This window comes from Poecilia reticulata, linkage group LG1 (assembly GCF_000633615.1).
Source record: "Poecilia reticulata strain Guanapo linkage group LG1, Guppy_female_1.0+MT, whole genome shotgun sequence".
Classification (NCBI taxonomy): domain Eukaryota; kingdom Metazoa; phylum Chordata; class Actinopteri; order Cyprinodontiformes; family Poeciliidae; genus Poecilia; species Poecilia reticulata.
In genome coordinates this window covers 15,873,892-15,897,664 of record NC_024331.1, presented here as the reverse complement: position 1 = coordinate 15,897,664, position 23,773 = coordinate 15,873,892, and the positions used below count along the sequence as shown (strand labels likewise).

General features: G+C 36.5%; 2 protein-coding genes across 4 annotated transcripts in view; one reads left to right on the top strand and one right to left on the bottom strand.

The window, feature by feature from the left end:
* Positions 1-255: 255 nt before the first annotated feature.
* Positions 256-22,226, bottom strand: cabp2a (calcium binding protein 2a). 3 transcript variants are annotated; one of them, XM_008407884.2, is made up of 7 exons: positions 22,063-22,226; positions 21,666-21,848; positions 2,750-2,780; positions 2,272-2,406; positions 1,963-2,072; positions 1,736-1,883; positions 256-730 (listed from the first exon to the last, which is right to left on the bottom strand). In XM_008407884.2, exons 1-7 carry the CDS (start codon positions 22,120-22,122, stop codon positions 705-707), a joined length of 693 nt encoding a protein of 230 aa, XP_008406106.1. In that variant the 5' UTR covers positions 22,123-22,226; the 3' UTR covers positions 256-704. The 3 variants fall into 3 exon arrangements, with proteins under 3 accessions (XP_008406106.1, XP_008406099.1, XP_017161543.1); XM_008407877.2 differs by lacking the exons at positions 21,666-21,848; positions 22,063-22,226 and adding exons at positions 5,697-5,930; positions 7,310-7,785; XM_017306054.1 differs by lacking the exons at positions 21,666-21,848; positions 22,063-22,226 and adding an exon at positions 7,310-7,780.
* The window catches only part of vwa11 (von Willebrand factor A domain containing 11), a 48,274-nt gene continuing 34,108 nt past the window's right edge, over positions 9,608-23,773 (top strand). Inside the window, exon 1 of the mRNA XM_017306045.1 lies at positions 9,608-9,626. The gene's annotated coding sequence lies outside the window, so the exon portion shown is untranslated. The remainder of the gene's footprint in view (positions 9,627-23,773) is intronic.

Below are 23,773 nucleotides of genomic sequence, written 5' to 3'. Positions count from 1 at the left end.
GCCAAGACGAATTTGAAGCAACTAACAAAAAATCCTGTACGTTAGCTCCTTTCAGTTTGACTTAAAAATGATATTATAGGCTGTTGCGCATATTTTATGCTATATGGAAGCACAGAGATAGATAATTCTAAATATTGTAAAAGTTTGATATCTTCTAAAAATGTGTTTATTGAGGTATTTGCATATAAGCTAGTTTCCTTTGTTCTCGCAAAACAATCTTTTTCCTCAAGTGCTGAAATCGGACAACAGGCTGGCAATAATTAGGTTATGTTTATTAATCTTTAAATAATAAATGTTCATGTTTATTTCAATGTTACATTTACCTTGAGATTTAAGTTAAATATTCATCTGAAAATGTACACAACTGCTTCTGGCAAATTGTAAAAATAAACAGAAAAATATATTAATATGTCTAAATAAACTTTCAATGCCATTTGTTCATATTGTCATACATTTACATAAAATGATTTAATACATTTCACATTTTATTATATTCTTTTAACAAGCATTGGAGTCATTCAGCTACAATCTGCTATTATGCACATACTGTAATACATTTTTACAATGGATAAATAAACTAATGGATCTACCTGAGAGGCAAGTGAAAAATTACAGAGACCAAGATTTTTGTACATATGAGAAGACTTAGTGAGCAGTCTGGTTCACGTTGGTTGCAGTGCAGCAAACCGAGGCTCGAAGGAGATTCAGCGAGACATCATTCGCACAAATTCTGTGGAAAGGTGAAAAACTTTGTTATTGTATTTCATCAAAGTGAGTCAACAATGCTGTGAAAACATACAGCGGATCAAGAACACAGCAGCGCGTGCTCACATTAGCAGAAAAGGTTTCCACAATTTTGGTTGCTCTCTGCTTTCTAAAATTGAGAACTGTACAGTATTTCATTTCATGGCCCACAGACTTTATCTTTTTATATGTACTGTATTTGCATATCAATAAACACATCTAATGTGGGTCCAAATCTGAATAAATCAAAATAACTTAGTGGTTTTTTTTCACCTCAATGCAGTATGTGTATAGATTCTGATGCACATGCTGCTTTGCACACATAATAGTTTATTAGAATGAAGGATGTATAATTCACTTCATTTTGCTGTGTCAGAGAAAGGGTGATTACCTTTGTGATGTAACGATCATGTTAATTTCCTTCCTTAATTGACCATCTTGGACTGAACGGTGAATGATTTCTTTTTTGCAGTGGATCATGTGTGATATATTTGCTGTGTCAGAGTGATGCTCAACATCAGTGAGAAAATTTAGATCAGCTTGACTTAGCTTATGACATTTTACATGCAGGTTACAGGCCAGAACTGCATGAATAGCTAAAGTCAGCAAATATTTGAGTCCCCTCCAAAATGACCTACGACTGTGTACCAAGATATACTGTAGCTCAATATTAATTCATATCAACAGTAAAAACTGCCTAAGCACTTCTGCAGAAGCTAACGTCTACAGTCTTCCCTATTACCACTCTTTGGGAAAGAGCCAATCAGTGTCAAGAAAAATGATTGGCACTCCTGGATTTTAAAAGCCAGCCAATAGCACGTCTTGTAGCATTATGCCCAGTTATTTCAGCCCCTCAAGCTGCCTTTTCTATTGAAAATCCACAAAAAGGGTTTTTATGGAAATAATTTGGTGTCACAGAAAAATCTGCAAATCTCTGAATACTGACCTGTAAATAGGCGAGGGTCCACTGCAGTGTTTGATAATATCTTACCTTCAAAGTCCACCTGTCCGTCTCCATTGAGGTCTACGTCTCGCAGGATCTCATCAATCTCACGGTGGTTCAGCTGTTCTCCCATCAGTTTCTTCATAGCTTCCCTTAGTTCCCCAAGGCTAATCTGACCATCGCCGTCCGAGTCAAACTTAAATGTAAAATAGTTTTGAAATTAAAAATTACATTAAAAAAAAAACAGCTTTAATGTCTAGTAATATGCTGCTAACCTCTCTGAAGGCATCCCTTAACTCTTTTACTCCAATCATGTCTGCAGTCTCAGCAAGCATTTTGGGGCCCATCAGTTCCACAAAGTCCTCAAAGTCCACTCTGCCCCCACCTGTGAAATAACTTATTATATTACTCGCTTTTCTTTAGCACAAAGCGTACTGTGTGATGTTTTACATGAAATCATAGAAGAAGAAATTCTGCTAGTCTTGGCAACAGCTCCATGGCAGTGGGTCTAACTTTGTTTACCTTTACTCTAATGTTTGTGGACAAAATCTTAAACCGACTGCATTAGTGTTTTGAAGACTCACAGATCTGCTGGCTGAGCTCAATGAGTTCCATTTCAGTCGGCATGTATCCCATAGTCCTCATGCATTCTCCCAGGTCCTTATAGCTGATGAAGCCATCTTTGTCTTTGTCAAACTCTCTGAAGGCTTCACGCAGTTCTGCAGGTAAAGACCAATTTGAGTGATAAAAAGAGGAAATTACTAAGTAAAAGATTTATTGCTGCTGTAAAGGAGTGTGAAACAGAGTTGTGTTTTTTTTTAGATTATGACAAAGGACATTTACTGGAGTATCTGGCCTGAGAATCACATTGTTTTCAGAAGCTAACATTGGTGGACCTAAGTGAATTTGTGAATATGTAAGCTACTGAGATGTTTTGCAAAAATAAAACATTGTTCACATTCAGCTCAGTAGGTGCAAATTTAAGATTTAAAATTGTGCAATAAAAAGTTCGGACCTCAGCAAACAGAAGGTTTGGCAGTGGAGTTGTTGATATTTCTGTACCTTCCATTTCCTCTGGCCGTAGGTCTCGGTCCTGTGTTGGTGTGAGTCAGAGACGGACAATGAAAAAAAAGAAAAGGAAAAAGAGTCCATTAACCTTACTCTCTGACATAACATTCACATCACCTACAGCACTGTTTTAATGTCCCCCTTTCACCTCTCCAGATTCTCTCAAACATCTTTTTCCTTTCACCGTCTGTCAGTCTGAGCTGAAACTCTACAACAGGATTATTTGGTTTTTGATCTGACTAAACAGACTTTCTACGTCCAGCTGTGGAGAAAGTATGTCATAAATATGGTCCAGGTTAAATATCTGAATTGTATACCACAGACATTCTTAGTGTATTAGTGAAAGTTTTTTTTTTCCTCTGTGTTTGCCCTTCAAAATAAAAGGGAACTCTGTGAAATCCAGACATTTCAGCCACTTTATTGCAAAATCAAACACAATGCCATTATTTATTAACATTGAATAATGGCAAAAAAATGTTGGACGGATGACAAAAGAACAGCACCAGTTGCAACTGCCTTGGTTTCAGGCATGAGCTGAAGGTCATGGTAGGATAAGTCTCTTGACTACTTGTTCTGCAAGTTCATGACATCAGCAGCAGCAGAAATAATACAGGCTTGGATTAGAGAAAACAGGGGACACTACAGCAGCAAGGAGATTACAGCCGTAAATTGTATTACAAATCATGAAGGCTTATCGGTTTATCATTTCCCTATCTGCAGCTTATTTTCATCTGCAGCTGAACTGCTGCTCGGTCGACTTTTGTTTTCAGATCAATACACCTGAAAAGGCTAAATGAACATGTTAGACACTTGTTTGCAGTAACTTTATGGATGATGTAATATTTTTACCATGCCTCCTCTAGTCTTGTTCCACTGGTCAAACAAATTCCCACACTGTGCACAAAACCCAGAAGCTACGGTCAGACCTTACTTTACACACCAAAATGACAAGAGTAAAAAGGTTTTGCAGATGCTGTTTGCAATTTTATTTTTATGAAAAGATTAAAAAGATTAAAAACCCTCTGTTCTCTGTCTAGGGATTCCATTATTTTCAGTTTCCCATGGATTCAAATAAGATTAGGACATTTTTTGTATTGTACAAGGTTAAGTCAGTTCAACTTAGAAAGTTTGTAGCATAAAAATAACTGCATGTTTCTGTCCTGCACTAGTAGCAAAACAGTTGAAATGTATTTGTTAAGGAAGATGGTTGTAAATCTTAACATGGGTGAAATCTGTCACAAAGGAGTAAATTGTTGACATGAGATTTGGTGAACCCAAGTGTTTGTTGCAGTTTACAGAGTTTCTCAGATTTTTACCTACTTCATTTAAGCATCCTGTTCATTGCAGCGACAACATAAATCTGAGTTCTTATACAGCTTTGATGGTGACAGTTCAAGTTGTTTCAAAAGTGTTTAATTATTGCTCTGACTGTAGATATGTGCAAGTTTACACAAGTAGCTGTGAATATTTTACTGGAATAAAACTTTATTTTGTCTTTTGTATTTTAGAGAAAATTGCTGTTTTGTCAATTCCTATTCATACCCCAGAACAACCAGGAGTGACCAATTACTCATTAAAAGATCATTTTCACTTTGAAATGCTTAAAAAAAGAGAATTAATAAACCAAAAAAATTTTTTAAGGTATTTTAAAGTCAAATAAATGTAGTGCCAGAAATTTTATAAAGAATAGCATTCTCTTGAAGTGGAATGCTTTCCCTCATATTTGCATTTGTGACATTATGCTAGTGTAATAAAAAATAAATGTTTTACAGATTTTTTGCTCAACTTTACCAAGTATGCCAATAATTACAGATTCTGTTTCTATTTGCAAGTGCAAATCATGATATTCGGGCATTTCTGCTACTTAAAACTGCTTAGAAATTTTGAAATGGTCAGAAAAATGCATCAATCGTTTCCATGTGATGCGACTCAACAATGAGTTTAACAATTTTTTTTTTTCTGATAGAAACAACTGGACATGGAAAACAAAAAAAAGGAAAGAAATCCCGACTTATTATCTCGAGATCCCGAGAAACTAAGTCGAGATCTCGAGATCCCAACTTAGTATCTCGAGATCCCGATTTATTATCTCGAGATCCCGAGTTATTATCTCGAGATCCTGAGTTATCTCGAGATCCCGACTTTTTTTTCTCGAGATCCCGAGAATCTAAGTCGAGATCTCGAGATCTCGACTTATTATCTCGAAAGTCGGGATCTCGAGATAATAAGTCGGGATTTCTTTCCTTTTTTTTTTTCTCCATGTCCCCTTAGGGGCTCCGTAGATTTGTTTCAATTCGATTTTAAACATTTTTTAAGTTCAGTGTGAAGTAAAAAAAAAAAAAAATTTAAGATGTGATAACAATTATTCTGTTGTTTGAAGACCAGCTGCAAATGTTACACGTCTATTTTAACTGCGTGAAGGGTCATTGCTGTAATATGCAAGAGTGTTGACAGTTTCCTCAACACAACATCAAGGTCTGCTTTACAACAGTAAAATAGCTATATAATCATCAATATTTCTCACCTCAGGAGTGAAATATCAAGAGCCCTACAACTTCATTAAACGCCGTGCTCTGCTTTCTTTTTATATATATATGGCATCCATCTGATTTAAGTCAGTGTCAGACTTCTAGCCATGTTTAATTACATATGTCTCAGATACGACATACATGAAACACAGCTGAGACATTGCTAGTGATTTTCATGCTTTCATAACAAAAAATATTGTTTATACTCAGTTTTGCGCAAACATGAACATAAGAATGGTATGGATGGGTAATGATGGTGATTTTAATTGTAAAGATGACTCAGCAGATTGCACTGACTCGACCTGGTCCAGTATAGGTCAAAGAGCTTAAAAGAGTGGATCAGAGTGAGATGCTTGCTGTGAAGTTGTGACTGACTGAGTGTAAACTCTTGTGTAGGTGAGCGTCATACATACAAGTTGGCTTTGAGCGAAGCCCTGTCTGAGGAAGATACAAGCAGGCCCCACTATGTTGTGCAGCATGTTGCAGTTCTTAACCAGAGTGCACAGCGGGTCATTAAATTCCCGCCTGCTCCCTCCTTCCTCCTCATCATCCTCCTCCTCCTCTGTGTCCACCTCCCCAGCACCACCCAGGGACCCTAGCATGGCCGTGGCTAACGCTGTGTCGCTTTGCTGTACGGACGAAGCCCCCTTGGACAAAAGGAACCAGTGGGGTTAACATTATATTCTCTTCAGAAAATAAGATGTCATTTATTTATTTTTTTTTTTTTATACAATTTTTGTTTATTTTACAAGACAACAAATGACTTTAAAATTGTCAAATTTTTTGCCTGCTAAATCTTGCTTTGATGTATTGTCTTGTATGTAAATCAATCAGAATGGATCATTCAAGCCAATTTTTCCTTTTTACAAACTATAACAAACTTCCAAGTATTATACTGGAATTTTGTGTGATAGACCAACACAAATATCTCATGGAATGAAATCTTTGTTTTTATTTCGAACAAGTAAAATCATATATGGTTTTCAATTTTTCCACACTAGGAGACACCGTTTTTCTAATATCCCTAACTAAATAAAACCATATCCAACCAATTTCTTTCATTCATTCATCTAATCAGCAAACAGAGTCTACCTGTACTACTGTGCCTGTAGAAAACATTTTAAAATCTGGCTGCTGGAAAGCCAAAAATGTCAATATGACTGCATTTAGAAAAGTACCATTAGGTAATAAAGTCTGTCATATGCCTTTTAACTAGTAGTACTATATTTTTTTGTTCTTTTCTGTTATTATCGTTTTTTGTGTAGTTTGTATTTTTGAAAGAAGAAGCCAAGAGGCCCATAGTAACTACAATGTGCTGATTCAGAGCGATTTATGTTAAGGAAGGACACAATGAAATTAAGACAAAAAGTGCCCTGATCAGATAAAAAAATATTTATTAAAATCTTTTTCATCTACATAGAAAATTATGTATAAAGAGGAAAACTACCACTGAACACCCCATTCCCATTGTGACACATGGTGGTGGTGGAGTTATGTTGTGGGCATGCCTTTCTTCTGTAGAGACAAGAAAGCTGGTCAGAGCAGGAAGAAAAGTGCTAGAGGTTGGAATGACTTGAGATTGGTTCAGAAGTTCTTCTTCAAACGAGTCGACGACCCTAAACCTACAATTAGGGTTGTTACAAAGGATGTTCTGGATAAGATCGGTGTTTTAGAAGGACAAAGTCAAATGACTGATTTAAAATCAATATGCCAGAAGGAAGACTAGGAAAACTTTCAGTCTGTAGATGTGGAATCCTAGAGGGAAAACAATCCAAAACACTTGCAGCTGCAAAGCTCCAAAGGATGATTCTTAAAAGTACTGACTGAAAGGGGCTGGATGCAAACACCCACTACGTTCTGCAGATCTTCACTTAAAAAACCCCAACTTGAAAACCATGCATGATTGTTCTCACTGTTGTGCACTGCTATGTATTAGTCTGTGACACAAAATCCAGTTTCTGATTGATAAAATCTAACTAGATGTGAAACTGTTTCTTTATCTAATTTCATGTCAATGCATACTTACCTTTTTCCTGTTACTGTCCTTGTTAGAAGTCTTGTTGACGTTTCCCATCACCCTCCCCACCTGCCTCCTCCCACCTCCACCCTTTCTTCCTTGGTGGTCGCAACACTTATCCAAGGCTTCGTCTCCTCTTCTTCCTTTGCCCCTCTCTGCTGCTCAAAAGTCACATAAAAGTGGAAAATCCATGCTAGATCCAGTGCTTCCCACGTCGAGAGGGGGCAGCTCCTTTTAAGAAGAAAGAAAGTGTGTCCGACTGCACTGCTGTGACTGAAGGCGACTCCTCTCAGTTCACGTGTCCCGGATCCTATTGGTCCGCCGAGACGTAAAGCAGGTGTGTGATGCCACGCTAAATCCTAAACTCCTCAGCTTTAAAACGTTTGGTGTGACAGTATAGAAAGCAGGATGAGAGAGATTGACGGGGTGGGTCAGGAACACTGGGTCATATCTGGGCTGAAACATGCTGCTCCTGCCAGACTCTGGCTGTGATTGCAGGACTTGACCATTTTTCTCGCTCCCTCCCTGTCTCTCTCTTTATCTCTCTCTCTCTCTCTCTACCCCTCTCCCTCTCTTACAGACACACACTCACAAAAGCTCTTGTTTATCTTCACAGATCATTTCTTGAATTCAGTTCAATTAAATTTAATTAATCTCATCCATCGTCCCCTCACTACCTCTTCAGCATCATATTTATGCTCTAAAAATGACTAGTCTGGCAGAACTCAGAGGGTGTGTGAGTTTGAATCAGTGTATGTGTAAATCTGCAGGAGAATAAAGGGGGAGGGGATGGAGGAATTATGGATGGAGAGTTGGCCGCCCGTTTAATCCCTGGAATTTCAGATTAGAGGAAAAGAGCTATGCTGTCAGGCGATGGGAGTGATGAGGTTGCGAATAGAAGAAATGTGTGTTTGAGTTATTATCAGTCTCTATTGACAAGTGAACTGAAGCAATGTCTGAAATAATGTATATACAATCTTGAAGATTATTCAAGATGATGTTTTGGAAATAAAAATCATAATGACATCCGTTTTTACTTAATGAACTTATTAATGGACTAATTGAATTAGACAAAAAGTTTGAATATAATGACCTGCAAAAATATTCCCATATTTCTCTCATTATAACCTGAACTTTAAATGAATCTATTGGGATTTTCTGTTACTAGCCAAATACAAAATATTGCATGATTATAAAGTTTTAAAAAAGGTGTATGTATACTTTTAGTGTTTAGAAAATGAACAAAAATGAAAAAATAAAAAACAAACAAACAAAAAACAAAACAGAAAGGCATGTCATGAATTCCCGCACCTGGAGTCCAGTGTCAATTGCATTTTTAAAGCAACTTGATTAATAAATAGAGTCCACCAGTTTGTTGATGGCATTATGAGAACCACAGCTCTGTGAAGGAGGTTTTTCAGGAAACATGAACAAACAGCATCATAAAGACCAAGGAACACAGCAGACAGGTGAGGTAAAAGTGGATATTCACATAAGTAGGTCAGGAAAGCAGATCATCAATCAGAAAAGCAGGGAAAAGGTCCATGATAATCCTGGAGGAGCTTTAGGAATCCTCAGCTTTGGTTGGTGAATCTGAATCCCAACTAAAAATGCCCCCCCAAAAAAACCTGACTGCTAATGAAACTGAATGCTCTTCAGTCAACCTGACTGAGTTTGGGGCATTTTTCAAAATGGTGTGGCTGAATATTTTAGTCTGTGCAAAGCTGATACAGACATGCATCGCAAGACCAATAAAAGGTAGCTCTGTGATATAATGACAAAAAAGGACCTAGAAGAAGTCCCACTTTCAACAATGTCTTTTGAAAATAACTGAAACAACATTTGTAATTTTTCTTGCACTTTACAGATATGTGCTACTTTGTGTTGGTCTACCACATCAAAGCCTAACAATAATAATAATAATAATAACAATAAAGATAAAGAGTTGTAACGTTAAATGATGTGAAAAAGTTAAAATACGTCTATAAGGAGTCAAAATCTCTGTTAGAAGTTGAGATTTTTTAATGCAGGAATTAAAAAAAACAATGTTTTACGTTGTTATTGATTTTATAAATCAATCATGATTAAGCTTACAATTTTGTTTTGCTTTTATACGTTACAGTTTTGTTTCCAGCTGACTGAGTTATATCATTTTTGGAAACCTTCAGGTAGAGTGAACCAGAATTTTTCCCCCTCCCCAACAGCTGCTGCCTAATTCCCATCCCGTTTGTTTATTTTGTGAAGTCTCCAGTAGTTGCTACTACAGTCAACAGCTCCACCATCTGGTGCATTTGTAACACAAGCATGGATCGTCTTAACAAGACAGGTAAGCAACATTTTCACCTACAGTATGACAGTTAAAGTGCCACGTCTGAGCGTTAGTTGTTTTACTGCTGTCGGATCCATTTTGGTTTCTGTCAAGTTATCAGCCACTAAACCTCGCTGCGATTTATGAGTGAGAGGAGAATTTTCTAGATCTGCTTTTGATTATATGAGTGTGTTTATTGAAGTATTTCAAGGCTTCATGTGAATACATTTTTGGTCTCCGTGTGAAAAACATTGTCAACATTTACATGTGTGTTCATGTGAACATTGTCGGAAACTTTCACTCTTTTTCTTCATTTCTAGGCGTCTTATTCTGCAAACATAAGGGATGTTTGTTTTCTTTTTCCTCAATCAGTCTTGCTGATGGTAAATATATAAAAATTGATCTTCAGATATCCAATATTTATAGTTCCTTTTTTAATCCCCATCTACCAATAGTAAAAGCTTTTAATCCAGTGTTGTGTGTATTTGTGTGGGTGTCTGTTTTAGCACAACTCATGCTGTGCTGTTTGCGTGCCAGAGATTAACACATGAATAAGGCTGCAGCTCTAATCCTCGCTGGACGGTTTAGGAGAAATTACACTTTTTTTTTGTCCTTTTCAAAATCTAGTCTTCAGTGCTCTCATGCTCACTCTTTTCTTTGACAAGCACCAACTATTTATTGTCTACTCCTTCTATTACGTTTTGTATGTTCATCCTTTATATTTTTCTAAATAATTATCATGATTATTCAGGTAGATTATATGTTTTGTGAAGCAATAGTTTTAGTTGCACGTCTGCTGCTCTGTAACCACTGCTGTCATCAACATTTGTGATATTGTGCTAAAATATTATAAGCACCTTGAAGAGCAGAAAGAGTATATTGGCAGGATGACAAAATAAAATAACAAAAAATAAAGTTCAATTTGAGGGGGAATAAAAGCTGAGCTAGACTTTATCCTATCCACGCAATAATTGTTTGTCATCACCTTCCTTAGGAGGACCAATCTTCATCTCTCTCCAGTTTAAACATCCAGTTTATAATTAGTAGTTAGTATTTATTTATGAACTTTTGTACAATTTACATTGTCACTGTTTCACCAGCAGGTTGTGGAAAATACGAGACGGATTTTGATGGAGAAATAGTTTTTCAGTTGTAATACTCATAAGTGGCCACTAGACGTCAGCATCGTACCTTGGTATGCCCTCTACTTCCTCCACAACACACCAGAGAGGAAGCGTTTGAAATGTTGCTGCTACATTTTCTGTTTCGGGACAATAAGCAGAAGTAAAAAGCAAAAAAGATTGTTAACATTGTAACTGTGAGTGTGAGGTTAAGCATAAGTACAGTTATTTTATGTATGTATTTATATTAGTATCTAAGCAATAAAGTATTTATTATTTTTTATGGTCATATTATAATTCCACACAGATGGCATATTTTTAGTGGAAAAAAATTATATTATATATGCTTGTGTCATTTGGCACACCTACCGTTGATACACTGAAACAACTCCCATTTTTGTCAAACTTGGAGTTTAGAGAGACAGGAAGCTATAATCTATCCGGGTCATCCAAAAACCTGCACATCAATTTCCTGGTGACATTCTGAAGAAAACATCTCACAGTGTAGTGGCATTGTCAGGGACTGCTTGATGTAATTGACCATGAGTTATGCCCTCTACTGGAAAACCCTGATAAAGTATTACATTTTTACTAGGGGATCTTAACCTAAAGTCCTATGTGGAGCAATATTTCAAAGCAGACCAGGAAATTTACACCTGAACAATTCAAAGAAATCTAAATTAATGTTTTTATGTGGCCTAGATATTTTTCACATAGGATTAGGTAAGTATGGATACGTTTTTTTGCCATAATAAACTAATAAGAAGACATTTTTAAACTTATTTTTTTAGTTACACAATATATTATTCATTTTATATAAATATATTTTTTGATAATTAAAAAAATGGGTAACACTTTATTTGAAGGGGTGTGCATAAGACTGATATGACACTGTCATAAACATGACATAACATCTGTCATGAACATGAAGAAGTCTTTATGAATGTTTATGACAGTTGTCATGAAGTGTCATTCGGTAAATAATGACGCTTTTAATGCAAAGTTGCTCTAAAAGTTGCATTAAAAGTCCATTAAAAGTGCCAACTTTTTATGATTTTGTAAATAATGACAATTTAATGCAAAGTTGGCATTTTTAATGGACTTTTGGCTTATGCACACCCCTTCAAATAAAGTGTTACCAAATAATTTGTGAAAATTATAAACAGCATGACTGGGTTCACATACAAAGCTGAGTTTGACATCAAACTGGGGGGCAAGTAATGAAAAAGTGCCCCAGATTCAAGCATCGCAAAAATTATGCAGCTTAATTTTTTTTTACTGAATATAAAAAAAAATAAAAAAAATAAAAAATCCAGTCTAATTTGCCAATCTAGTTAACGTCATGTCTCTCAGCCACTAAACCCCAAACATAGCAGCTGGGTGACAGTTTGCACTTCATCCCTCAACAACAGAGAGCAAAGCAGATGCCCAAAAAACATGGTCAGAAGATTTTCTAACAGGAAAATCCAATACTGAGGTGCTGAAAAACAATGTGGACAACTTCCAAGAGTGGGGATTTACATGACACCCAATGCTAGTAGCTGCACTGTGGCTAAGGTCAAACACTGTGACTGATATCATCTGTCTGTGCGTCTGCACACTGACACATTAACACACATTTGTAGAATAGTTCATAAATCACCCAGTTATAAGGTCAATTGTGTAACTTTATAAAGCAACTAAACAAAAAGGTGTGGCATTTTTATAATAGTAGCTAAACTGTAAGTGTTGTCCAGAACATTGTTGTCATTACTCTACTTTTCCGTACATTGTCTCTCACTGATCCAGAAGAAAATCCAATTAAATCTGGGGGTCTGGCAAGGTGCCCCTTAATATATTATAACATACAAACTCCAACAAACCCCTAGCAGTTCAATGGGAATACACACTCTCAGATTCACTTTTTGAAAAAAAAAAAAAAAATGCATTAATTTTAATTTGGCATTCCACAGGTGTTGGCTGAGTCTTCCAAAAACTGGAAAAGCATGTCGCCCATGACAGCTCAACAATATTTAGAGTCTTAAGTATCTCATAGGGTGCCCTGCTACACTATGACCTTCCACTATGGTGATGAATATGTTTTACTCTAAGTGGTCAGATTCTGCCTCCTCCACATATGATGCGTTTGACCCTCAAAGAGCTCCTGAAAACATCCTCAATCCAGGATGGCAGCCAACTTTCTTAAAGAGAAAAAAATAGACCGGCATGTTCCCTACCTTCTTTTTCTACATCGTTGTCTTACTTATCAGAACATGTGTGATGCCTACTGAAAGTCCTTCTCCAATGACTTTTAGACCAGTGATTTTAAAAGTCAAATCTGCAACAGCAGAACTGAACAAAGCCTTTTTACATTCCTGTTCTGCCACGTCCTTTGGAACAAAAGATAATTTATCCAAGAGGACAAAACCAAACATCGCTTGCAGCAAAAATATCCCATTGCTTTATTGTCTATTCGCCATTCATCTAAATCTATCCAGGACCAACAATATCATGGATGAGGAACAGCTACTTACCTGCTTTGTCAGACTCTAGAGCTATTCTCCATCCATCAACCAGTTGCGTTACGACATCATTTTAGAAAAAATAAGACACCCATGGTATAAAAGAGAAAGCACTCTCAGAGACAATCACACAGAACATAATAATCTGCTTTTATTTCTGTGTATTATTTACACGCTCTCTTGACCCTTCTGTGAATCTTCTCCGAATTTTAAGCATTTAATATCTTATTGAAGCAGAAGATAAGACTCTTGAAATTTAATCCACTTTAATTTCTCTAAGATAGCAGCTCCTGTTAGCAATTCACGATCATAAGATGGTCGTGATCAGTAGGGAGTATATATATAAGCATATCTTTACCAGCTCAATCAAAATGGCTAAAAATAATGGATCTTTTGATAAGGGTCAATGAAATGCCATAATTTTGGAGGATATAACTCATTAGATAGAAATACAGAAGACAAAAAACCTGCATAGATGAAAATGTGCTGGCATTTGTGTTTTTGAAAAAACAAAACATTACACCTAGTATAACTGTATAACTAGGTTATGAGGAGGGCTCTAATTCATAATAGATTGAATCCTAAATTATAAATTATATTAAAACATTTATTCTTAGAAGCTGGAGGAGAGGCAATAGAGTATTCAGGTAAAGTTTTGTTAGCATTTAGGACAAATTTCTTTCTTTGGCAAAACATTTCTCAAACATTAGTAAATCTTTCACATTATTTTGTTGTAAATATGTTTTTAATCCTGTTATTACAGTCTTGATAGTGGTAATTATTTACTTTGATTTTTACAGAGTCAAAAATATGCAGTACGCCTTAACTAAAACTATCCTTTGCAACAACTTCAGCCTTTTTAAGAAATTTACAGATAATTATCATCTGATGATAGAGCTAAGTCTCTATATTACATACTGTGACACACTTTAAAGCCCCTTTGACTTCTTCTGAATGCCATAAACCCCTAAATAACTTTTCAAAGATGTGTTTTAGCTGTATGATAGAAAATGTTTTTGGTAGATAAGCTTCAGAAATCCCTGGACTCCATATGAACAAGCTAGATATTAGCTTCTAAATCCATTTCAAAGTCAACGTTTTTTTTTTTATTCTCAAGATAAAATATAAAATACATTAGAAGAAAAAGTTTGTTGTATGAATTAGGGGCCATGATGGGTATTTTACTAAAATCAAACAAAGTTTATATTCAATCATTGTAGGAAAATAGTTATTTAATCCCTCCCAACACCAAAAAAAAAAAAAAAAAGAAATTAAATGCTAATCTGGAGAATTTAAAGTTTGGACAGGAACTTCATAACTAAATGGGAATGGCTGTGACAGTTTGCAGTTTTTTTCCTGATAGAAGTTATTGCATCGATACAGAGATTGTGCAACATCATGTGTGACAGTTAAAAGAAAAGCTTTTGCTTTACATATTATAATTTCCATACTTCAAACTTTTGATTTCTGTTGAACTGATTGCTGTTGATCCCTGAAGATATAAACCATTTTTATGTATTTTCTGCAACATGGAGCATTCTTGCAATCTGTAACCAAGTTCAATAAATTTAGCAAAAGTCGCTACATATTTGCAAGGAACCTACAGTTGATAAAAGACGAAAACTGTGTTACACCTTTCATTTTAAAATCAGTAAAAAACAAACAAACTATGTAACATTTTCTTTTGACCTGTGTGTCTCAATCAACCAGGTTTAAACCAGGTTTATTTGTTTAGTCCAGGGCCGCACAAAATCAGTCTGAGAGTCAAAGATGGTCCTGGTGCAGTCAATAAAAGACCTGACATACTTTTTTCAGCCTGCCACCAGACAAGGCTGTGCTAAATGTCCCACATTCCCCGCTCTCAATCTCAAACACCTACTCGCTGCTGAAGGAGGATAATACCATTTGCACCTGTTCAGATTTTTTTCTGATGCTTTTCCCATGTGACGTAAAAGTTATATGTGAATTCTCTTTTTAAGGTCCCGGAGGTCCTATGGATTAGCGATTCTGTTCAAACAATGCTACCAGGGGATAAATGTCTGCAAAATGTCACAGAGAAGTCAGAACTGCATGTTCTTTATCTCTATATCCATGAGCGTAGAGTCCAACTGTTGCTGCACAGTGTCACAGTCATAATGGTCCATCAACTAACCCACTTTTAAATCTGTCCACAAAATCTGTTCTTGTTTTTGTACTCATGCCCTCTTTGTGTTGTCTGCGTTTTCTGCAACAACCACAACATTAAGAGCTGGTATATTAACTGCTAAGCCTGCTGAGCAAAACATGTTTCACACATAAATTATTTTTCTTTTATGGGAACATTTTCCCTTTGTTCAGTTCTCCCCTTTATTTTTAACACGGCGCTGTCAAATCAAACTTCAGCATATGGTTCCAATTTATGTTGGCACTGTTTAAGCTGAGGCTTTCCACACTATCTGATTTTTTTTTTGCAAGAGACATTTGGACTGAATACACTAGATCAGGGGACTTCAAATCCAGGCCTCGAGGTGCCGGTGCCAGTGCCAGGCAACTTTTAGACGTGTCTCTGGTCCAACACACCTGAATAAAATAATTGAATCACCTCCTGATCATGGAGTCAGGTTTCCCAGAGTCCTGTGATCTCATTATTTGACTCAAGTGTGTTGAAGCAGATAAACATCTAAAAGTTACTGGACTCCGGCACCTCACGGCCTAGATCTGGAGACCCCTGTACTAGATGTTAACTAAATCATGTTTTGGCTCTTTGTTTTCCTTTATCATTGCTTTACCCATTTATAATTATATGACAGTTGAAACCAGATAGTTGTATCAACTATATGAAAAGACTCATGCCTGATGTTTCTCCAATATGTGACATTAAATCAAACACAACATTTCTTGTTTTAGGTCTGCAGTGATTATTTAAATTTAGCAAATGGTTTCTGTTGCTTTATTATTAAAATGTAAAAGTTGATTAGAAAAAAGAACTACTACACCATAAAGCGTCATATGGAAAAGTCCACGTGATGATGTCATGACTTTGGGATCTTCTGATAGGTGGATTCACAGCATTTGGATTAAATGGAGGAACATCTGTGGATGTTAAAGGAGCAGCACTTTCCTCATGTGAAAACTGGGAACTTTTAAGAGAAATCGCTCTAGATATGAGGAAGAATGTTAAGTCTGGTTCATGCTTGGATACAAACTAGATACTTGAAGAAGCCCAAATTCATTCAAACAAACAATTCATTGTAAGTATCACCAACATGAGGTCATCCAGTCATCTCTGTGCAAGAAGGAGATTAACATGTTTTGGTGTGAAATGTGCAAATCAATCAACCCAGGAAAAAATCCTCATAAAAATCCAGGCATTTGTATTTGGTCGGAGATGGACTTTACCTAAAGAAAGACAATTTATGGAGCAAAAGGGCCTAAGAAGTCTCTCAGGGAAAAGGTGACATTAAAAAACAGATCATTTAAATACTATATTTTGTTAAAAGATTTACACTTTAGGGGGACATACCGCTTGGGGTGGCAACAAAGTTTACGTTTTGGATAAGACATCTGAATTTTAAGAAAGATCAAACAATAAAAAGTCAGCTCAGACATAGACAATGTTCTTACAATATGAGACACAGCAGAGCAGACAGCAACATCACTCACAGAAAATGCTTTTTTTTTTAAAAAAGCTCCTTTTCTGCCACAGCCAGCTGGTGGCGAAACAAAATTACCAAACATGTGCAACAGCAACTTTATTCAAACTTCTGCATGATGCATTACTATCAGTCAAAATTGGAAATGCACAAAGCTGTACAATATTTGCAATATAAACTACCTGTTAAATTTACCCAGTATTGGTTTTTAAATGCGTGCTCACATTCCAACGTCTTGTCTTGTGGGTTCATATATTTATCTATCACATTTTGTTATTTTTTTCTTTATCTATTGATCAACAGAACTTGGCACAACAGTTCCAGTGTTGCCCTTACATTCATAAATGAATGAACCTTAAAGGTTGTTAACTTTTAGTGAACAGAAAGAATCTCGCTGGGCTAGAACAAGAAACAGAGATGGATTTAGTGTCAGACAGTGAGTAAATTTGGTTATCAAAATGCTTATATAGTGTATATAAATATCTGATTTTAACTCAGAATACAGAGGTAGAAGAAATGTCCTGCCATATTGCTTGCTGACACTTTGTATTTAGCTGGCTTGTATGTAACAAGGATCAGGATATTTCAGAGCAGCACCAACATAAAACTTCCAACAAAGACTAAATTATATGTTCTGTATTTGCTTGAAAAAACACACAAAACAAAACAAAAACTGGCAGCCTTTCAGAGGTCATATTGTACTAAAAACTCATCTTGTTCCTGAAAGTTCAACTCTATCCTCTGCAGTAGGAGTAAACTCTCCTCTAAGCTCTAATCTCCCTTTACATCACAATCAGTCTCTTCTATGTTTCTTTACTACACTCAGCCATCAATCCCTCATCCCGACCCAACCTTCTTTTTCCTGTTTCTCATTATTCAGCCCATCTGTTGCTGTTTCTATGGATGGCAAATCAGAATACAGAATGAGAGGGAGATATAGAAGCATAAAATATTTTACGCTTTCTACGAGACTTTGGATAAGGTCTCCTTTTATAATTACTGTTGTTGGTCTTGCTGTTATGCTGTCTGCTGTGACAAAAGTCCCATCTGGCCAGATGAAACAAAAAGCACATCAAAGATATCACTAGACTTTGAGGGATTATTTGGATTCCCTTTATCTTTGTTTGTAAAAGTTGAGTTTATTCAAATAAAACCCAGCTGGTTTTGGCCATGCTGGTTCAGGTGAGTTAGAGAAAGAATAAATCGAAAGGTTGCTCTTGAGAACTGAACTTAGGCAGCACTGCAATATCAGCAATGATGAGTCTATTGGCCTTAGAAGTAACCACTAAACATCGTGACTTGGAGTGGCCAAGTTAGCCTTGCTGCAAATAGTCAGCACATATAACTAAATGTGCATTGAAAAGAAATATATTTGCAATGTGAAGCTGAAACCACATATCAGATTCTGAATAAGCATTATTAGCTTATTCAGAATGTACAAATGAACAAGGAATTTGACTTCTGTTTTCAAGTTCACACCTCGTACAGACTTAAAGTACAAATATATGAACTTTAGAGGAAATAAAAATAAGGATAAAGGAACAATATGCATTAATTTGCAGTCAATGTTTTTTGTGTTGTGAGAAAAAAAGGATTGTTGTGCAGAAATGCTTATTTTGTTTTTTACAATAGTTTCTGACTGATCAGGTTGTAAGGTGTTTACTGGCAAGGTTTTCTCCCTGAAAGCAATATCTTAGAAATTACTCTTGAAGCATATGAGTCAGAAACCCATTGACTGACATGCTTCAATGTTCAATGACCTTTGTGCAAAAAGGGTCATTTAAAAAAGATGAATAGACAGCAAGTATTAAGTATCTTTTTGTCATTCCATATCTCCAAACCATATAATATAATGAATTTGTGTTTCTGCTTTCTGGATTTTGTCAACTCAATCGAAGTATAACCTTCCTTCATTTCTGAAGAGGGAAAAGCACCTGTTCCATCTTTTAACATTCGGAGAGAAGGAGGACTTTTTCAAGAAAATACAATGGCATCTTGGTCAGCAACATCTCTCTACCAGCCTGCAGCCAGGATTCATTCATCCCTTTATTTCATAAGTTATGAATGAATAAATGAATGAACACCCGTATACAACCCGTTTCTCCAAAGACCCATGGATTTTTCTTGTCTGAGTAGAAGGATATTAGCTGCAACAATATAATCAGATTCAGAGATGTTGTCAAGAGAAGGTCAAAACATATAATTTGAATCACCTACTTGGTGGTGCACACGCTGGGTGTCTGCTTGCAGCTATAAATAATCCATTCTGGTTTCCAAAGGACAATGTTTATCAAGACAAAATAAAAGCACTGATGCAGTTTTTCCCTGAAGGTCAACCCTGAAATGTTCCCCATTAAAGGGAATTGCATTATAGGGTTTGTAAAGGACCCAATCCCAAGGCTGGCAGTGGTGGAAATGAGAAGGCCTTCACTAATAAATAAACTGAGGGAACTTACACATAAATCACAAGGAGAGGGGGACATGGAGCACCTGCAGCATAGCAGAATGAACAATGGCAGCCAGTGAGATTACACTGAGGCAAGGATAGAGAATGATATTGGCTCCAAATAAGTTTAATCAGGGGAATGTGGAACAGCTGTCAAGGAGAGTAAACAAGGAAACTGAATGAAGATGAAATAAAAAGCACAAAAATATCACACAGGGAGCTAAACTAGACACAAAATCATCTACAAGTCTAAGGGAAAAAGTAAGGCAAACCAAAATGCACAGAGGGAAGAACACAACAGATAAGTAAGAAACTAAACAAAGGAATGAATCCTAATTACAATAACGAACACAGAAAAACTAATTAAATTTGGCAAAGCCTTACAAACAGATATTAACAACAAAGAAATGATCAGAAAACCAGTCAGGAAAATTTATCAAATGAGAAGTGTTTTAGGTGATTTTCCTGGTTTGAAGAGATTTTGATCAATTTTACTTTTTTAAAAACCCAAATTTTTACTATCCTAAAATATAACAATGTAGAGAATCAGGCAAGTACAAACAGTACTCCAACAAATGGGGTTTTGATGTGATAAAGAGGCTGTGTCAACCTCTACTACTCAAACCCATAACAAATCACGCGGTACTACGTACCGCGTGATTTGTACGCGTGATTTGTTCAGGTCAGTACGTAGCCTTAACATTCTTCTACAAGCACACAAACAGAAGATGAAACCTAAAATCCAGGTGTTATTAATCTTTTCCTGATAGTGCATGGCAAACTACACATGACCTCATGCAGACATTTTGCAAAACTTTTGAAGATTATTGGAACTCACTATTAACACTCCACAAAACTGTAATAATAACACAAGTCACTTGTTCATGCTGACGTTTCCAATAAAATTTCTGTCACACACATTTCCTGTTTTGCACCCAGAAGCACCAAAGCACAAAAACTATTATCATGTCAACATGGAACAATCATGTCCAATGAAAATCTTTGTTCATCTTAAATTTGAAACACAGCCAAAAAAAACAACACTATTAAAGTCGCATTGATATTGTTGGGCTGATATGCCCTGCTTCTGATAGATTGTTCATATGGCAACATCAACACAGATATTATTACTACATCCTGTCAGTATTTTTACACATGGGTGAATACAATGACTGAAAATCTCCTTACAATATGTTAACAAACTCATTCTGAATATAGCCAGTCATGTCTCTACTATGCAACAAACTTTTGAGATTAGTAAGTCAGAATAGTGTCAGAATTTGCCTGACCAAAGAGAGAAACCTTTCACAATATGCAACATCAGCAGAAAAAAGAAATTGTAGTTTATTGAAGCTTGAAGTGTTCTTTATGTCATAAATGCAACTTTTGAAATGCTGAGGAGAGAAGTCGTGTACTATCCAGTCTTCTTAATTACCATCAATTACCAGTGTCATGTTTAGGTTGATAAAGAACCTGAGTGCAGAACTGAATGAACATCTTTAGTGAATAATAACAAGGAGAACTTAAAGAGAAGGAAATGCAGGGCAGCAGGCCTAGAACATTTGGCAAGTAAACAGAAGAATCCAGTAACAAATATAGAAAATTCAGGAGCTGAAATATTGAGGAGTGTGATTACTGACAATACAGGGCAGGTTGTCGATTACAAACAAGCAAAGCTGGGAGAGAAGAAGATGAACCATAAAGCACAGATGGTGCAGAATATGGACTGAATGGATCTATTTGCTAACCCCTAACCCTAACCACATCAGGTTTGGAGAAAAGCTAAATCAAATCAGAACTGGGTTCTGCAGCAGCAACACTTGAAGATAATCTAGCAAAGATCCAGTATTGTGTGAAATAAACAACGCTCAATGGGAATCAGCAAACACACTGACATATCATCAGAGAAGGAAGGCTTTTGTAGGAGAAAAATTCATGTTTCCTTTAAGTTTTCTCTCAAGTGCTGCTCTTAAACATAGGAAAAAAGTGCCAGACGATGACAGAACAGGGAATGCACCTATTCATTCATTTGACAAAACAAATCAGTTGAAGTCCTCCAAGAGCTGATCAGAAGGCAGATTATTCCAACCAATACAGGGCTTATCTGTTAATGCGACTGCAACAGTTCATTCTTGAAAAGAAGGTGTACTTTCTGTGCTTCCATGTCTGACCTCGTCAGATTACAGTCACAAATTGCTACGCAGAGTGCATTTTTAGACATAACATATAAAATGCTCAGCTGCCATCTGATTAATTGAAAGCAGTCCATGCCTGATAGCGGCTTATGTCAGCCAAGCAATGTAAACACCAGCTCATGAACTCAGAAGTGACCCAATTTTGCATTTTTATGGCTCTACCTGTCCAAAGACGGAAGCCACAATGGGGCGCAGCTTCCTCTTGTCTCCTTCTGGCAACCAGAGGTCTTCATGGTCTCCATCAGGGGAGGACAGACTCAAGGTCTTGGCTTTGGGCTTTGGTGGCCTCTTTATGCTTGCTGAACTCCACCGTCTGAAGGATTCAATCTTTTTCTTAATGGAGCCCTAGAGAGCAGTATCAATGGTGTCAACCAAAGAGCAGCAAAAATCACTCGAAAGAAAGTCGGGAAGGAAACATAAAATTATACAATCTTACAAAATGAGAACAAAATGTTCAAATAGATGTTTTTTCCTTATAATTAATAGAATAGACTTTGCATCTGCATCAGTGGCAGAACTTTGCACATCACAGTCATATATTGGCATCCACACCACTGACCTTCTTTATTAGCTTCCCCTCCTGCACGTCCATTGACTGCACCCTTTTCATCTCAGTCATCTTTGCAGTCTAGCTGAACCACAGAGACGTCTTTATTTTGTTCTCCCTGCGCCTCGGTCTCTCGTTCTGTCCTCTTCTTTATCTGTCACTACAGCATCTGACACCAAATCATAATCTGAGGTATATCCCCCCGCTGCCTTTGCTCCTCCTCTCATCCCTCACATTCTCCATGCTCTACCCCTCCTCTTTTATTTACATCCATCACTCGCTTCATTATGTGTTTGACCGGATCTTATTCATTCTCCAGACTGTGCACGTTGTCATTCACAACGAAGCATATCAGTAGGAAATGTTCTTCAGTCCTGTCATACAATTGACCCTATGTAGAAAATAGATCTAAATATTCAGAGTTTTATATTTATCAGAGGTGTATCAGTGACACTCCTCACGTTGTGTCTGATATGAGCCTGCCACTATTTTCCGCCCATGTATGTGAGTTCTTTGATAATCCTGTATTTATTTCCGCACTCACCCTTCTGCTCTCATGTTAATGTTGGCTTATCCTCAATCCTCTGCAATTTATAGTGCTTCACATTGTTCATCATTTTCCCCATATGGGATGGTGCTTCTTATGTATGCGCTAAATCGTACGTAAACACAAATACCAATTACACATCTCAACTGCAAGGAGCTTTTTTAGCGCTGGCTTTCTGGGGTCCATTTCCACGGCGTTCCTCAGAGAAATAAATTATTACCATTGTAGAAATTTAGCGCAGAAAAAGCTTTTTATAATGATCTAAAGATCATCATATTATTTCTATTAATACAAGTTAGGCTGATTGAGATCCAGAGTTTTTGAGGTGCAGACAACTAACTCTAAAATACAACAAACAAAAAGTACAGCCAAGATGAATTTCAAAAGCAACAAAACTTGCAAACTTTTAAAAATCTTAGAGGGCCATCAGGTGTGACGGTTTCAAGTGTTGCCGCAGTGAGTGTTAGAATTAGGGGGATCATGTGAGATGGTCTATTTTCCAACTCAGATGGGATGTTCAGGTTAAAAAGTCCTGAAAGTACAAGTTGTGATCTTGATGTTTGCTAGATGTAAGTCAAGTTAAATGAAGTTTATTTGTATTGGCTATTTTAGCAACAAGGCAGTTCAATGCGCTTCACATGATAAAAACATAAGACAGTCAACAAACAACAGAAAAAGAAGCACAGATAATAACTTCAGTTTTGTTTCTGTTCAGCTGGAGAAAGCTATGGTACATCCATGAACTGATTTGATCTAATAATCTGCTCAGTGCTGGGATAAATAATTGGACCTTGTGACATCGTAATGTAAAGCTGTGTATCATCTATTTAGCTATGGTATCTAATTTTGTTACTTATTATAGTAGGATTCAAACCAATCAAGTACCATAGAGTCCACTCAGATCTCCTGTCACTTCAATTTCATGTTCAGCAGATTCAACAGAACGAGCACTGAGGTTCTTCCATATTCTAAAAGTTCATATGTAGGACAATAATAGTCCAAGTATTGATTTATATATGAAACTGCTCCCCAGGATGCATGAGAATAAAGATGCCCTGTTGACATACATTGATGTGAGAATGTACATTATATTATAATTTTTAAAGAATTGTGAACGATCTGGTTTTAGAGGCCACATTAAAAATGCACCCAAGAAACAGCCCGGCTAAAAGAAAG